The sequence below is a fragment of the Hermetia illucens genome, chromosome 3, assembly GCF_905115235.1.
Source record: "Hermetia illucens chromosome 3, iHerIll2.2.curated.20191125, whole genome shotgun sequence".
Classification (NCBI taxonomy): domain Eukaryota; kingdom Metazoa; phylum Arthropoda; class Insecta; order Diptera; family Stratiomyidae; genus Hermetia; species Hermetia illucens.
This window is the reverse complement of record NC_051851.1, coordinates 64,209,844-64,228,813: the sequence shown is the minus strand read 5'-3', so window position 1 is coordinate 64,228,813 and position 18,970 is coordinate 64,209,844. Positions and strand designations below refer to the sequence as shown.

Here is an 18,970-nt window from a genome sequence, read left to right as displayed (position 1 = left end):
CCGGTTTTCCGACTTGTTATATCTAATCTGAATATCTTGAAATATCATCCAGTGAATGGAATCATCCTTAGAATCAAATAATTATGCAGAAGTGGGAGAGACGAATTTGCTTGCTTCCCATAAAAGCTATACATCGAAATTATATAAAATAATCACAAAGTCGGATAGTGCTAGCTTCCAATCTCCTTCCCAAATAAGCTAGCCGCTGAGACCTGGCGAGAAACGTTCAAATTACTAAAATAGTAGTCAAACTACCCCTCTCTTAAGAGCCCTTGAAATCGGCTATTTATTTGAAATTGAGTAATTAGGACGCTATTTTACTCTATTTCGTCAAAATAAACTCAAAAATAAATTATTTAATTTAATAGTGTTGAATATGACTTACGTTGTTGTTTTTTCTGTTTTGTTTTATATATAAATATATATAATATATAAGAAATTATATTAATTTGCTTTTCTCTTAAAGTATAGCTTGAAAGTCAAATTGTTCGTTACGACCACAGCTTATTCTAGAAATTTTATATTATTTTAATCATAAGTTGATTAAATGAAAAATAAAAGGAGCGGTCAAGTGGATACGAAAATGATGGGGGAGCCGGTGTGATTTTCGTCACTTAGCTTCGCAAAGGGGAATCGTCACCGCCATGCACACAATAAGTCCATGCAAATTGTTGGGCATATAGTTTGTGCAGTGAAATAAGCATGATTTATCTAAAAAAAAAAGAAGATAAAAGTAACTGAAATTTTAGGCGTGCTAATAAAGTTTCGCTCAGTTCTTCTTTATCTTTATTACCATATCGGTGTCATAAATTTGATTATTTACAAAGGGCTGAGCGTTAATTAAGTGAATTTCATTTCCAAAAACTTTTTTTTATAATTATTCGTTGAGATGCAAAATTAATGAATGTCGACCTCTCTGTGGCTGGCTTGGGTCACTGATCTGCCTCATGTTTATGATCGATGCATTTTCAGATTAAACTTTCAGGAGAAGATTAATGATATGATGCGGGAGCAATGCCTTTATGAATAAACAATATTTATAATTTGCACAATACACTGCGAATGGAGGATACTATCGATTGCGGTGGCAAGATAATTGTATATAACAACAAAAATCTGTTGATATAATATTTAGATTATGTTAATCATCACCAAAGGAATGTCGATGTGAGTATGTCTCCGACCAGTTGCTTCGATATGTGCTAAATTGATCCCAAGTGGTGGTAATTATATTAAATAATTCGATGAACACTAAATTTCATTCAAGCAAATATTAATTTTGGAAAGGAAGCGCTAATAAAAAGATTTATCTTTCTGCTTATTGATTAAATTGAGATTGATTTGTAATGTGCTGTTGATAATTTTATTTTTCTATGGATCTGGGCTCCACCCAATTGACAACGTAACTATATAAACTTATGAACCGGATTTTTATTAAGTCTACTAACGTTGAAAAGTAAATTAAATACTGACGCAAAACTCGTTCTATTGCCTGCGAATTCCCATGCTAAGTATGCCCGTTAGAAGGTACTTTTATTGAGGCTTGTTAGTCAGGAGAAATTCTTGTAAGTAGTATATTAGCTGTGCTCTCTCCTGTACTTACTTAAGTCTTACATACTACGAACTGTGCTACACATTGGCTTGTCTTCAGGAGACGTTTTGCTGCGGATCTCTCAGCTAGGGCGGAATAGAAGACAAACAATGCAAAGTTATGAACCCATATTTCCAACCAACCAATCAACTAAAAATGGGTTGAAAAGTGTTCCTTCGAGGTATGCCAGTTTGTCAATGGACTAAGTTTTATCCGAATTCCCAACGACATATAGTCAATTTGACTGACATTCAAGCTGTCATCAAATCTTTAGAGCCGCCAGTGAGCCGTAATTGAATGTCTAACTAAAGACAATCAATAAACAGAGAGTAAAAGCTTCTTGGGCGACCTCAAGGAAATCTCTAATTGTAGTGTAAGAGCCCTGATATCATTCGTGAACTTAACTTCAAACTCTCAATAAGATTCAGAACCCTCCATACTTGTTTCTTCGCCCCTCTAACGGTCATGGTTTTCGAAGATTCAGTGATAGTGATAAATGTGAAAGAAAACGAAAAACCCAGCATTGTGTTGAGGGTTACGCTAAGGTTAGGGAAGGACTAAGATAAAATATAGATAATCTACCAAGCGGGTAGGACAAAAAAGTGGATAGCTTTGAAGCAACTAAAATTTAGTGTCAAAACAGTTATGGGAAAAAAGTGCATAGTGGAGGGCATGTAACTCACCGCGGATCATAGATTGATAAAGCCTTGTGAAACTGTAATGTGGGAACCATTAGGCGAATTAAGTACGTGGAGATCATCACCAGGAATAAATTAAGGAGCAGAACATAACAGTTCGGATTTTTAATAGTGTGCGGACGAATTTTTGATAGAGGTAAGAAAAGTCGGTGCATGTGAAATATTCACAAGACGGAACGAAGTATAGGTGACTTGATGTTAGAAAATCAAAGTGAATAACTTGAAGTTGAAGTTGAAATTGAAGTTGACAGGTTGGTCTTAAGCTAAGACAATATAGATAGATATTCGGTGAGATAAACTTGGGACCTTGAAATTTATAGACCTAACGACCATCCTTGCAGCCAAAAGGAAAGTTGAGTTCTTCCACCACATGATGCCGTAAATTAAAAGCAATTTCAAGGTAATTTATATTAGTTCTAATGTCTTGATTTCGTTTTCATGTTGAAGAGGTAGGTTTTCTAGAAAAGAGTGCTCCACGGGTTCCATTCAAAAGCATGAGTAACTAGCGGAGTGCTATGCTAACATAGAAAATATGAATTCGAATTGTCTCCAGTTGGTGAAACCTTCCATCTAATGAATCTATGCTTTGATAAATATTCATCGGCTTAATTTTGAAGGTGTCCAGTTCGTGGTATTGAAAAGGAGGACAAATATGAGCTTTCGATGTTACTGAACATAGTGTGGTTCGAATTTCATCACTTTTATTAAACAGAGCTTATTTTCGGACAACTCCACTAATCAACAGCAATAAGAGTAGATGATATATGGTGACTCGTTGGTAGCTGCGCTAAATTAAATTATTAGTTGTAGTTTAGGCTAAGTGACTCAAGAAAACCCGCCCAATTAGCGATCCGGGTAGTTAAATGCTTACTTCTAATCTATCCAACTTACAATGGAAGCAACGCGATGCCATTTGAACATTTCGAAGGTCACTGAAGTGCAATATAATAATAATGCTATCTAATAATGCCCTCTTTTGAAGATTTTATATCTGCGTGAAAAGATAAAAAATGGCGCAAGATCAAACTCTATTATTTCCTGGAATAACTAATTGCCATAAAATTCCAAACAGACGCACTTTTACTGTCATGAATCTATCTAATCTTAGAAAAGTAAATAAAAAAGTCATTGGCATCTGCTATCGTCAAAACTTCTTATAGTCAGGTATTCTCAACCTTACATCGTAACCTTGAAAACAATTTCAAAAAATCATTGAAGAAACGCTCTAGATTTACCTGAATAATAAAAAGCAAAAGTTTGAACTATTCGGTTTGAAATTTTACTTTAATCAGAAACACATTGAAAAACTAGAGTTAGCCGCTTTAGGTATGAGAAGTTTTGTGGCCTCCTTTTGTGAGGAACTTTGAAAGCGCGTTTCATTTATCAGCAGGCCTAACAAGCGAACCCAACGTTTTTTGTATATTCTGATTTTGTGCATTTTCTACATACACAACCCAGCACAAAATTTCTCTCCCACCCACCATTAGGACCTAATTTAGGACTCAATAGAAACAAATTACAACAGATTACAAAGTGTGTAAACTTTTTGCAAAAAAATTTCTTCTAAGTTTAAACAAGGCTTTTTATCATTGAAAATACTTAGATGATCCCTATCAGAAAAGCTCCGATCAATCCCTCTACGTTAATCTTTCCAAAATTTCAGATAAACATAGTACGACATAATATTCTGCATAGCCGCTTAGGAGTTGTCGGATGTTTGTGTAACTTTCAAGCTGGCTCCAGATGATAAGCCTTGTTACTTCTACCGAAGCGGTGCCACGTTCGGTGTACCCAGCCCAGCTTAAGTACCATGTTGAGGACTGGACTCGGGTCTCTCCACTTCATCAATGATATCGACTCAGAGAGGATGATTAGGAGTAATGCTCGGGTAATCCGCTCCATTGTTGTTACTCCCATTGAAAGGGATGGTCGAAGCAGACCAACCACCTGAATAAACAAATCATTGCCAATACCGAAAGGGTTCTGTGTAATGATTGATTCTGATCATCCTATTCCTCCAAATTTGATTTATTTTTTGGATTTCTTGTTTCACGAAATTTGCGTAATTTATGGCATTTATATGTAGACTGGCAAAGGAAGCAATTCCGGATCGCCAATCCGTATCAAAATAAACTAGTTTCACTAGAATCTCTATTCGCGAGTCCCCTGAGAAAATTCCGGATCTAGAGGAATCACCCGACAAGTTCTCTGGTTCACCATTGACCAGTATTTGAAAGCCATGAGTCACAATCTCGTTGTCTGGTTCCGAATTTGGCCATTTCGCCATTTCGTTATAAGCTAGAGGTACGGCCATAAATAGAAAAGTCGGGCCTTAGGTAAAAACTTTGCGCCTCCCACTCCCCTGAAGCAATTAATCTAATTTGGCTAGTCTCTATACTTCGGCACCCTGAGAAAGTCCCTGGTTTCAGAAGCGAATGTGTATAACAGAACGAGAAGCTATTATTAACAAGTCGGTAGCCGGAGGCTCTACGCTTCTTTTTGTGTAAGATATTAGAGTGCACGATGTGTTCATTTGTATATACGTCGTAGCGTATGTACATTGAATATCTTTAACTATTTACTTCAACGTGATACTGACATTTTCTTTTTTTAGGGTGCCCTAATTTCGCGCGCAGAAAGCAATTTCAATTTATTGTAATTCTGTTAATAATTGTAGGATTTCCAGCAAACTTTCCGGTTTTCAGTTATTTACAAAATGTAGTAACATAGTATTAATAACTTTGTTTGAGCAGATATCCATATTGGGAGTATTTTTAGATCGACGCGTCGTATAGGGTCATCACCATGATTTTTTTGGCTCGGATAGTTTCTGAGAATGGCTTTTTCAATCAAAAGGCGATTTTCAACCCCCATATATCATATATTCCCCCTTTGAAACAAAACTGGCACTTGTTTGATGCTTTAAAGTACTAATCAAGATGTTCCATTTGATATCCTACATGGCTTTGTTTGATAAAAAAGTGTAGAAAGATATGACTCACTACATGCATAGTGGTTCACAATTTCAAACTTTTCACCAAATTTCGTGGCAATATCTATGACCGTTTCTAAATAAAATGCATGCGAAAGATAGTCGAACAGCGATGCAGACGGCCAATGGGTCTCTAGAGAGATCTATAGATCCCCCTCCTCAAATATAAAAAGTATCTGAATTTAAGTAAGTCATCATACTACAAAACATGGACAGTGTATGTTATAAACTTCTAGCACGTAGGGAGTTATCAGAATTGAAAGCGGTATAGACATACTGTCCTTTCACAACCATACATCGACGACAGATGTCCCTTTCAATAGATATTGGCGTCATTTTGAGCATTTTTCGTTCATTTTTGGGGATGTCCCTAATCATTAGCCATTGGACACAAGATGCCCCCGGTCATTATGGTCTTTGAGGGATATCAATAAATTATTCATAAGTCAAGTGGGTGCCAAAACTTTAGAGTACATTTAGTGGGATTTGATGTCGGATACTAGCTGTAGTTGAGTCAAATCAGGGTAATAATCTTAGACGAGCGTAATGCTGACCATATTGCCTCCTACAGGGTACTGTAATCCTCTAGCGTACCGTAACGGTCTTAAAAGAAGTGCTCTAACATACTTCAATGTTCTAATCTAAATAGGTTGTTGCGCCAACGATTATTATGCTATGTTGAAGTTCCTACTGAATATCTCAAGTGAAAAAAAGAAGTTATTCATTTTTCAGCTATAATTTAGTTTATTCAAACAAACATCGTATTTTGAGAATTAGTTGTTCACTCCTCAGTAAGGGAAAGGAAGAACGAATTCGCGGAATACGTACCTTGCAGTGTTTCTAGCGATTAAATTATTTCAAATAATTTAACGGTTTTTGATTTTTCGCTAATATTACACTCATTGTAGAGTTTTATTTAAAATGTAAAATTTTTTATTGTTTTACAATATTATTATTAATTATTTCCGCAAATACCACATAAAGTTTTTTTAAATCTTTGCATTTTAAGTCAAATTCTTCAAAAAATGTTAGTGCGGCTAACGGTTAGTGCGGGAACCATTTGCTCCCTGCCTTGACAAGTGTTTTCCGAAATATCGGTTTCCGCGAATAAAAAAATGTCATGCAAATCACTTTGGAAAATTATGTGTGACCTCAAAGTAAATCGTAGCAATGACAAAAAACCAATAATAGGGCGAATATTAAGTTAGGATAATTGTTAACAGATGACTCTAATGCCGGTAAGGAGATCTTGTCAAAGGTGCAAAGTAATTTTCTAGCAAAGTATTTGCTTGCCTTTCTGGAATCTTCCACGTGGTATAAAAGGGCCGGAAGTCCGCCCGCGAAGTTTCAGAAGGAGACATAAACGCGTCAGTTATAAATACGCATCGAATTGTACTAGTTGAAGGTAGTGTTCTATAATTAATTGTGCAGTACTCTTGTATAATTTAGTGTAAAATAAACGCTTATATTAAAGTTAAAGAAGGGTATTCGTTTTGAGAATGAAGGGGTCCTAAGTCCCTCGCTTAGGGCTACTGTCCGTGGACCAGGAAAGAGGGAGTAAGTTGCTCCCCATTTGGTCCGGTCCAGCATTAAGTTGATGCGGACTTAGGACCCCATTATTCTCAAAACGAATATTTTCAGCTCTGGCCAAGCTCTGGTCAATAAGGCGAATGTGCGCTCAATATAATTCGTAGGCAATCCGTGTTCTTTGAATTATATAAAGGAGCACTCAATATCTGCGAGCCGCTACGGTCACGCTGCTCGCAGGGCAGAAGTGAGGCAGCGTCTGACGATTTGCCTCTGCCTTGGTAAAAAACCGTAAAGCCGTCATCGCTTGCTATTTTAAAGAAGGGGTTTTTGTTTAGTGCTACGAAATCCAGTGATACGAGTCTATGTAAACCAAGAACGTTACAATTGGTGACAGCGGTGGGATTGCGTAAGCTACAGAGATGGATGAAAACTACAGTTACCAAATCGCCAGGAACATGCAAGTCGAGTGACTCCAACACGAAAAAAAAAATGCCAAGCGAAAAGCTGAAAAAAGACGATGGAAAATGATAGAAGAAAATCGAAAAGTAAGGAGGATACACGAGTGAGTTTCGTAAAGCGATCCAGTAATGTTTATCGTTTGAGTGCTACGGCAGAGAAAGAGCTGACTTTTGAACAATATGTTAAGACTGGAAAAGTGGTAAAAATAATGGAAACAATTTGGCGGAACAGAACCAAAGAGGAAGCTGGAATGAATTAACGGTCAAATGTTGCATGGCTAAGATGCGGCACCACGGGAGAATCTGATATAACGGTTCCTGGTCGTGGATTTGTACAAATGTTGATGTTTGTGTTACGAGCAACGACACGAGATATCATTTTGAAGGCTCGTGAAGAAGTAAACACTGAGAATTAGGATATCACCGAAATTATAACGAAGGGCAAATGGCGGTTTTATTGGGCTACATATTTAGGATCAGATTGTATAAAATTGTGTGATCAACATGAGATACGAACATAAAGGGAGATACTGATATGTGAGCCTCGAACTACATTCAAACGAGATTTTATAATTGAAGCAAAACCGTTATCAGGGTACAGCTCCTTCGACGGCCAACTAGTATTGTTGTTGACATTACATCCCAAGAGGGAAGATAACCGAAAGTCACAATCGAAATTGGAAGGACTTCGTTGGGAAATTAGGGAATTATTGACGTTGTTAACTAAATTAGGCGAAATGGACAAAGTCGGCCGAAAATGAAATTGAAGTACCTTGAGAAATGGGTCACGATTCAGAACACCAGGCAGATAGCGCTGATTCTTGTTCGGGACGAACAAGTTTAGGCGGTGGGCAGGGTGATGAAAATCACTTTGGAAAATTATGTGTGAAATCAATTTAAATCGCGGTTATGACAATTAGTCAGGACACCCAAATTGTATAACTATAACAGCAGGGCGAATATTCAGTTAGAATAATTGCTAACAGATGACTCTAAATCCGGCAAGGAGATAATGTCAAAGGCATAAAGCAGTTTTCTAGTAAAGTGTTTAGTTGCCTTTTTGGAATGTTCCGCGGGTCGGAAATCCGCCCACGGGATCAGTTTCGTTCTAGAACCAAAACAGATCGCGGCGGTTATGAATACGCCTTGAATTGTACCAGTTGAAGGAATTGTTCTATAATTAATTGTGCAGAACAGTTGTATAAGTTAATGTCAAATAAACGCTTATATTAAAGTTATAGAACAGGTTTTTGTCTAGTGCTATGCAATCCAGTAATAGGAGTCCACGTGAAGCAAGTAACGTAACTACTGACGACTCGAAGATCATAACAATAAACAGTACTAGCGAAACTGTCTATTCATTTCATACGATGTACTTATTGGGAAATAATTTTAGTGGCGTTTGATTTCATGTTTTGGCTCGGTAAGTTATCCTCCTAAATTCTTCAAAGTCCATGGACTATTTCCTTTAGTGGTTATGCTAAGCCTTTTCTAATAAGACAATTTCAATTTACACATTGAAGTCAGTGTTACATGCGTTGTTGGTGAGATACCAAGTGCGCTCGAACGTACATATAGTCCAAAATTGGACAATCGGGGTGCACCATTCTAAGTGTAGTCACGAGGCTCATTTAGATGAGATTTTAAAAGGTAAATGCTATAGATTTTTCTTTCCAATCATACAAACATTTTTGCCAAAATCTCCTTTTACTTAAATTTAGAAAAACAAAAGTCTAAATGAATCACCGTATATAAAAGCATCATAAACCCATACGATAATTGAAAATGCCTGATGTTTTGATTCCCAAATTTCATCTATTTATAGTTTGCAAGATGCACGCAATAAAGCAAGACATGCACCCAATTATCAATCGTCATTGTACAAGACTGCAAAACAAATTCGTCATTCATATTTGTAGAAATCCAGCAACCCCTCGCCTCGTTCAACCCTATATTATCCTCAGTACACCTATTTAAAATAAGGAGTTTAAAATTTTTCCTGTGTCTGAGAATACCATAGTTTTGTGAAATAAAATGATCCAATGTATCGAAAATTACTTTAGTTGTATAGGTGTTAATTATCCGTAAAATACGCTTGAATATATACAGCTATTACAATGGTTAATATCAACAATATGACACAAAGACTCATAAAAAGACAACCAATTGCTTTAAAATGTTTGTTTATCTCCGAGTGAACCCACTATTTTTTTTTTGTATGAAATATTGACTTTTAAAGTAAATAATTACAAATCAATATAGTGGTTGTATGTGTTATCATTACCATATTGCACTTTATTTTTTATATATTTTAGAATGGAAAATTTTCCGATAAAGATATGAAAAATTTAAGTTAGAACCAGTAACTGCTGTCTTCAAGATAAAATAGCAAAATCTTGCCAGTCAGGAAATATCCTATTTTAATGCAGCTTTCAACCTTGTTTTATTTTCTGTTTATCTTGCTATTCTGCAGATACACAACGAATTTTTTACCGATGGCTTTCTATGCATATAATCAGTTAAAAGTATCGTTACGTACTTATTGTAATTTATTTGCGAATATACATATCTAGCTGTGAGTAATTCTAATATTATTCAACGACTCGCAAAATCACACACTGTATTTTGTGTGTTTTTATTTCCTCATTGTCTGATGACACAAGGTTCCAAGCTAAAATTTCTTTTTCTCAAGTATCATGAGAGGGGACAAGACACATGTTATGACCCTCTTAAATAAGTTCAATTGGTCATATTAAGTGAGAGGTCATATGCATACGTTCGTATGTAACTATGGGCGTATGTACCTATATATGTTATCACGTACGTTGTGAATGGATATGAACCTTGTATTGTGTTATTTTCCCTATCAATATTTTGAGGTCTTCATATCACGTCTTGATTCGTTTATGTTAATTTTACACTAATTGAAAATCAAACGCATATTTGAAAACGATGACAAAAATGAATTATGATGGTTTTTGTCGCCACAGGTGATTGGCGATTAAAGATGTTTACTCAAATGTTTGTACGCATATGAATTTACAGCCGTACATAACCTTTGTAATTTCAAATAGGTTTGCCGGTAAGCTTCTGTTTTTATCTACCAATTCGACTGAACATGAAGATAATGCGTATTCAAATTAATGGGTCTATTTCGGAAAAATTTACTGAACAAATGGTTTATAAGTTGTTAAACCTTGGAAACAAGTTTGATTTATAAATAATTTTAAGTTCGACCTTGAAACTTTGCAGGTGGATTCTACTTAACCAAAAATGGATTAATAAAAATGACTTTAGAAGAAAATAGCTATGAAGCCAAGATTACTTTCAGTTCTGTTTCACACTCTACCAATTTACTAATTTGTTGCTAATATGTTATAATTTGCTATTTAATGATATCCAATTTACATATATTTACGATCATCATCAGTATAATATTTACTCTTTTGAACTTTGAGGTTTCAGATAGCGTTTCCAATCGGGACTACTTCTAAAAGAAGATTCACTAATTAGATTCCTCGATACAGTTCTGGTTCATGCCGACCTGCAATCCTACTCACTGCGATGCATCTCCTTCTCTTTTACAATAATATTGATGAAATGATAGAGTGGGCCCAGCATAATTTCCACCCCAAATACCGATTTTTTTCTTACTTTTAGGTCAATTTAGTGCCACATTTTTTGTATATTCCTTCTAATATTCCTTCGACTTCTTCGACATATACCCACTATTACTGGACTGTCTCGTATCTCTCTTTGATTAAAAATCAATCCGTAGTTATCACCACTTGTCAACGTGATCAGTAGCTCAACGGTGATATAAGTTGATAACTGAGACAAGAATATGTAGAAATATATTAGACAAAATTTCTTCGTAACCACGACTATTTTAATCTGCTCTTCAAATAGGGTAGCCTTTAGTCGTTGGATACAACTTATCACTTGCATTCCAAATTTGTATTCACGTGCTGGTTGATTTGCTCTACATCACGTGAAGCAAATATTTGAATATCTTCTTGAAAATAATAAGCAACAAATCTGCCTATGTAGGTGTGTTATGTGTGTGTTTTCCATTGTTGTCACCACCTCTTATTTGCATCACAATATCAAACACCACCATAAATCACAGACATAATATTGTGAAGTTTTGTTGAGTTTATTTTCTATTTTTCTTTCAAATGAACAAAAAGAATTTTCAAGGAAGAAAAGTACATTGTGTAGTAGGAAAACAAAAAAGGCAATTAGCTAACAAGTAAACCAGAGAATGGTTGTTAAATACTCAGGAGAAACAAAAGCATATATAAAAATAAATAGGTAAACCGAAATTTAATTGATATTGTAGAATTACATACATAAATCTATTTAAAGAACTTGCGTGAGTACCAAACTTTAGAGATATTATATGTATGTAATGTACAAAATATCGTAACAACCATACAAACTAATGTCTGAATAATTAAACTTTTTTGCTTCATTATTTCGCATTATATTTTTTTGCAAACCCTCAATTTTCGAATATATAGCTAACTATGGAATTCTTCACGGAAGGGTAGTTCTCTTATGGTGTGCATATATTAGAGCTATGTAACATTTTCAAGCTTTACCTTTGAAGACAACGTAAGAAGCGATGAAAACATTTAACTTTTGAGTCTCTTCTTTAAGCTGTGAGATTATAACTTCTTATAAACGAAATTAGCTAAGACCAGTTTCAAGTTCATATATTAGTGTTGAGGTAGATTTATCTCCGTATCTCAGATACAATTGCAAAAATCGATATATAGTGCTTTTTCATCATCATCATCAACGGCGCAACAACCGGTATCCGGTCTAGGCCTGCCTTAATAAGGAACTCCAGACATCCCGGTTTGGCGTCGAGGTCCACCAATTCGATATCCCTAAAAGTTGTCTGGCGTCCTGACCTACGCCATCGCCCCATCTTAGGCAGGGTCTGCCTCGTCTTCTTTTTCTACTTTAGATATTGCCCTTATAGACTTTCCGGGTGGGATCATCCTCATTAATACGGATTAAGTGATCCGCCCACCGAAACCTATTGAGTCGGATTTTATCCACAACCTGACGGTCATGGTATCGCTCATAGATTTCGTCATTGTGTAGACTACGGAATCGTCCATCCTCATGTAGAGGGACCAAAAATTCTTCAGAGGATTCTTCTCTCGAACGCGGCCAAGGTTCGCAATTTTTCTTGCCAAGAACTCAAATCTCCGAGGAATACATGAGGACTGGCAAGATTATTGTTTTGTACAGTAAGTGCTTTGACCCTATGGTGAGACGCTTCGAGCGGAACAGTTTTTGTAAGCTGAATAGGCTCTGTTGGCTGACAACAACCGTGCGCGGATTTCATCATCGTAGCTGTTATCGGTTGCGATTTTCGACACTAGATAGGAGAAATTATCAACGGTCTCAAAGTTGTAGTCTCCTATCTTTGTTCTTCCCGTTAGACCAGTGCAGTTTGATGTTGTTGGTTGGTTGGTTTTTGATGCTGACGTTGCCACCAGATATTTTGTCTTGCCTTCATTGATGTGCAGCCCAACATCTCGCCCCAATTGCCGTCTGCTCGATCTGGATGAAGGCAGTTTGTACGTCTCGGGTCGTTCTCCTCATGATGTCGGTATCGTCAGCATAGGCCAGTAGTTGGGTTGACTTTAAGAGGATCGTAGCTCTTGCATTAACCTCAGCATCGCGGATTACTTTCTCCAGGGCCAGGTTAAAGAGGACACATGATAGGGCATCCCCTTCTCGTAGACCGTTGTTGATGTCGAATGGTCTTGAGAGTAATCCTGGTGTTTTTATCTGGCCTCGCACATTGGTCAGGGTCAGCCTAGTCAGTCTTATTAATTTCGTCGGGATACGGAATTCTCTCATGGCCGTCTACAGTTTTACCCTGACTATGCTATCATAGTCGGCTTTAAAGTCGATGAATAGATGGTGCAACTGGTGTCCATATTCCAACAGTTTTCCATCGCTTGCCGCACAGAGAAAATCTGATCTGTTGCTGATTTGCCTGAAGTGCTTTTTAACGTATCTTTATGAGCGGTAGACTTCGTTTTACAGGACTTGAAAATACAGTATTTCCTATAAATAATCCTCACTTCCGAAGCTGGCGCTTCGAGTACAAAGGTTTTGTGTTCGACTTATGTGAGAAACTTTCAACGCACTTTTTTCCAGCCATATATGGCTAAATACCCAAAATATGCCTTCATATTTTTTCAAACTACAAGAAATGCGTACATATTACATATTATGCTCACCCTAAACATGCAAGCATTGCTTAATACCGAATACAGTATTGTATATGCATGTATATGAATTGATCGTACACATATTTTCGATTTACTTCGTGCATAAAGGTATACATATGTACATATAAATTACGTATATTGAATATCGCTTGTTCGATGTCCAAATATATATATTAAGTTTCATTTACATATATATATAAATACATAAATATGTTTGGCTGAAAAAATTTTGCACCTTTCTGTTTACATGTATGAAGCGCACCCTTGTATGTAAAGGGAACAGCAGACCACACGCTCTTACCAATTTCTGGTGACAATCCACCCAGCCGTTTCCGAATAAATCGGGTATGCCAGACACAAAACCTTAAAAATGGAAACTATTGGTATATATTCGTTTTTGATCGATAAACTCCAAAATTGTTCAACCGATCGCGATGAAAATTGGTAAATATGCATATTTTTTAATAGAGAGACGGCGCTACCAAGGACCCATTTCTACACCGTTCACTTGATCGCCATGAAAGTTGGTCCACACATGTATTTTTCCATGAAAAATATTTTGCTCCCATCTACCTTGTTGTAGCTCGCCACAAGATGACGCTACGATAGGTCAACTTTTACACCATTCACCCGGTCGCCATGAAAATTCTGGTAAAGGTTGAATTTCCAAGCCTGTCCTCGTATGGGCTGAGGATTCTATGCAGGGGAGAAGACCGGTCCTCTCTTCCATCCTGACAAAGGCTCGTGACGGTCACCCCATTCTTTTTATGTTTCATAGAAATTTTTTCATTTTCAACCACATCGCACTAAGGAGAAAGAATTCTCGATAAAATATTGCCACGGTCATTTTCGCCCCGAATTAGAGTTATCTTCATGTCAAAATGCTAGGGTTTAACTTCGAACCCCGGGAAAAGAGGAGCAAGAGATCTTCTCTCTCAAAGTCCGTTGAAAAATTGGAGTGACACCTTTGTTCAAATAGTGATGGCGCTTCAAATGATATCGTAATGGTAAAGTTTGATAAATAGGGTACCCAGTAGGAAGAGGAAGTTCCTTTTTTTAACATCATCGAAGAATTGTGGCAGTCACTCCTCGTTGAAAGGCTATGGCGCTTCAAAATGGGCTATTTTCGTAACATTAATAACTTTATCGATAAGAAAGGGTAAGGAGGTTGATGATATTAAAACTCTCCCTATTTTCAGTGCCTTAACCTCCAGAGATGGGGCTGAAATTCTGAAAGTTATTGAAAATGCCACCCAAACAATGGAATATTGGAAGATGAAACAGATCTGCATGGCATTTGTCAGCCTTACTGGCTAGCTGTTGAAATTGATTGATGTAATCGCTATATTATGCTTATATTGAAGCACTGTAAAGTTCTAGTAAGAAATACTTGGTATGTATTATTCTACTGACTGAACCACCAGAGACACTTCTACTTCATATTATTGCAGCTACTCAAGAATGCAAACACTTATTCTTTCTTCTTTTTCTCTAGCCTTTGACCTGTTCACAAGTGGGTTCGGCTCATCGTGATCAGCTGCGACATATTATCAAAGGCCTGATCTGTACGTACTCGTGCGGCCTTCAAATCACCATCCAGCGTGTTAAGCAACCGTTGGCCGACCTTTGGTCGCTTACCATCGACATCGATGTTCAGACAAATCTTGGTGTGTGAATTCTCGCTAGGGTGAATTACATGACCATTCCATCGAAGGCGCCTCTCTCGCAATTTTTCCATGATCGGTGCAAGCCCATATCAATCACGGATATCCTCATTTCTAATGTGATTAAAGCGTTTCACGCTAGTCCAACGCAACATGCTCTTTTCCATTACCGGAAGACGCCATTCATTGTCCTTTATAGTCGGCCAACACTCAGAACCATAACGAGCGACAGCACGGACGACAAGAATCCGAACACTCGGAAATGCAAGACATGCTGTCAAATGGCAACGTTTAGAGCGGCAAACATTCTAAAATATCGTAATTTCACACTCAAATTCAAAGTAATGGTGTCATCAGATTCGTCCACTCCTTCCAGTACCTAAAGAAAATGCGTAGTTTTTGCAAATAAATACAGGCAGAACAAGGTCCGTTGAATTCAGCTAGTAAATTATAATTAACAAAGGAGATCTGTTAAGAAAACAGTTCAAGATTTTTTAAATGCGTTTTTATTTCTTCAGTCAGTTTTAATGAACCACTATCTCTCTTAGTAATTTACTGACTACCACACTCTACACTTTTCCACAGGGTTCATTTTTGAGCCGATTGGACAATTAAATACTTTTGAAAACTCTTCGAAATTTGAAAGCGTTCCAATAACATAATTTTCGCTTAGACTATGTTCAGGCATGCTTATCTCACAGCAGAATTGGGCAAAACTCAAGAAAAAGATTTGCATATTCGTCAGTGTGAGAATTGGTAGGGTTTCCTGCTTATCGGGATTCCTTGCATACCAATCCTTATAAGCTTGGTAGGCCAAGCGGATTCCACCAGTATCAAGAACATTTTTATCAAAAATGCTTTTTCCATAGTGTTCCTTAGTGTTCGCCGGTAAGGTTTGACAACTGGGTGTGTGGTTTCCGTATTGATCCTGTAAACATTTTATCCGCTTTCGATACTCTTTCTCTGATTTTTTAGTCCACCACAGCCCTACTACACCCTTTGAATCAATTATTCGTCCTTTTCCATGCATAGCATGGGTGAATTGGTGCCCCAAGACCCATCCTACGCTACCGTACTTAACACTGTGTGGAGAGTGAAAATCATACACTGGTGATCGCAGTATAATTGTGGGTACGATTATGCGGTTTGCTAAAATATCGTAGAACACATTCACCGTTGCTGTGTTGTAGCTCTCGTCACTTCTTTCGGTTCTTTTGTTAAATTTTCTGAATGGCTTTCGGGTGGAATACGCCAGGAGATTTAAGTAGCTCTTATAGTAATTGCTGGGATCAAACTTGAAATGTGCCACTTCTTCAATTATATTGTCTATTGTTGGGTTATCATCTGAGGCACCAACTTCCAGTAGTAAATTATCAAGTTTAGTTAATGCTTCCTGTTTTGTATCCGGGTCGATCCAGTCAACTGTTTGCATTGTATCTGAAAACACACTCTTGATACTTTGTGCAATTGTTCTAACATCTTCGTTGTCTCTTTCGTCGTTGAAAATTGTATTGTAGATGTATCCGAAGAGGAAGTCCATAGGCTTTCTCACTTCATCCGTGCAGTGAACGTCAACAGTTTGAAGGTGATCAATGTCCACAAAAAGTCGATATAAAAGGTAGTTCGCCAAAATTTCGGGATCGGTTCCTTTCAAAAATGTTGATAGATTTGTGAAGTACGACCGATTCACGATTATCACCTTTTGAGACCTACTAACTACTTCGCCCGATATGATATTCAAAAGCCGATGGAAATCGATATCCGGTATGAGTCCTTCTAGTGTTGCTAAAGTTACCTCGTCGATTTCTTCCTTATCTTCATTACTACCTCTATGGTAAATTCTAGCCAGTTTAGTTTCGAATGTCAGCGCATATGAAACGAATTTGTTGGCATCAAGTTCGTTTAATCCAAATGGTGCAAACTGTGATGATATCAATTTGAAAACTTCCACTATGACTTTGGGATTTTTTTCGAAGAAGTCAGGAAGTCGAAACTTCTCCGGAAGAATATAAATTTTATTTTGTGTTGTATCTTGGTAATCGGTTCCAATATGCACATTAATAAGAGATCCACTTCCGATCAGCTTTAGATTTGCCGTAACGTTCAACCAATCGAAAGTTCGGCTGTTCCAGCTGGAATTGAAAATAGGCCATCCACCCGGAAGATCCCAAGCTTCGATGTACGGTTTATACTCCGAGCTTTTCTGCTCTCGGCACATCGAAAAATATTTATGAATCTTTTTCACTTCACTGCTTTCTAGAATCCTTTGCAATTTTTCATTATTGTAATGTGAATAGGATGAATAATTTCTAAATGAAATGACGGAATCCAGAAATCTATTCATCATGTTTGTTATCAAACCGAAAACTCCGGAACTGTCTCCGATTGGTTCTTCAACCCACATTCCGCACGCATATTTGTAGAAATTATCACAAGGATTCACTGATTTATTCATCATGTTGTTCATCACTAGCCCTTTTAAGATTCGATGATGGTCACTTTCACTATGGAAGCAGTTGTTTGTAGCCCAAATGATGGAGGATAGAAATAATATAAGCCACATGATGTCTGATTAATTGTCGCCTATAATTTCAGAATTCAGCTCTGAAATTCCAATTATGACTGATCGAGGTTTCACTGAATTATAAATGGTAGCCACGATTTCGTCCATTTATATATGCATTGTCTTTAACAAAGAAGAGTCGAAGAATACCGTTAAGGTTAGATGGTCAACATGATATTTTTCATTGCAATTAACAAGACTGAGGTTAATGTATCAAGACAAAGATTGGAATTGCGACTTGACTCTCAATAGTCATTGTAAGAAATGATTTACTGCTGGCGATCACGACTATATTATTGAACTTACCCTTCCTTAAGATTATGGAGAATAAAGTTATAATTTTAACATCAGATGCGAAGTGGTGGAGCTGGGGGTTAGAAAGTGGTCATTGAAATCAGAGGTTTCTCAGTGCCTGGGTAGTTCAGTCGTTAGAGTACCACGCCTTTGCGGTTGCGGTTCAAATCTTATCTGCTCAAACAGGAAATCTTCGCAAAGTGGATGGAAGAAGAAGAAGATGCCCGCAATTTAGTTTCATCAATGTCGGGCACCAACTTTATGATGGATTGGAGGAAGCGAGAGACAACCTATTTCCACTCTTGCGGCCCATGGACGCCTCATTTTGGGCCAAACACCCAAGGTATTCAAAAAAATCGACCGACGGTTGCTTCCCGAGCAGAGGCAATTCATCACATGCTGCCTCATCAAGTTGATCCGGACTCAGGACTCCAAGGCGGCTTTCATTTCACTTGCGTGTAATTTACACTCATTTCGATATAATATATTATAAATGTTACTTTCGATCACGGTGATCCCAGAACAAAGGTGACGCAGCGTCTGATGAGTTATCTCTGCCCTGGATGAAACAGTCAGTCGATTTTTTACGAAGGTATATTTCCAGCCAACACTGAACAAATGAATCATTTAGTAATTTTTCGAATTCTTATCAGGGCCACCCATATAGGGAAATATTTGCAAACTTGATGAGTGACTTTTTAAATATAATAAAGTACTCAAGTTCATTGCATATGCCATTCTCGGGCAAATGAAGAATGAAGTTTTGAAGCGGAACAAGCTGCTTTTCCACATTAGGCACCATTTGCAACAAAGCCTATCATTTCAGTAGTTAGATATAAAACTTCTTTCAAATTTTGAAAATTCATATTTTCCGTTAGCCGAAGGTCTAATGATTATAGTCCGGATATTTTAGTTGCAGA

General features: G+C 37.2%; 2 protein-coding genes across 3 annotated transcripts in view; both read right to left on the bottom strand.

The window, feature by feature from the left end:
- Window positions 1–18,970, bottom strand: part of LOC119652553 — a 503,388-nt gene that overhangs the window by 269,639 nt on the left and 214,779 nt on the right. The gene's annotated exons all lie outside the window — the stretch shown is intronic.
- Window positions 15,682–17,823, bottom strand: LOC119652552 (endothelin-converting enzyme 1-like). Its single transcript, XM_038056756.1, has one exon. It carries the CDS (start codon window positions 17,754–17,756, stop codon window positions 15,753–15,755), a length of 2,004 nt encoding a protein of 667 aa, XP_037912684.1. The 5' UTR covers window positions 17,757–17,823; the 3' UTR covers window positions 15,682–15,752.

Bases quoted from the DNA above. Each gene is read 5' to 3' on its own strand.
- LOC119652552 (XM_038056756.1), bottom strand. From the start codon at position 17,756: ATGTGGCTTATATTATTTCTATCCTCCATCATTTGGGCTACAAACAAC.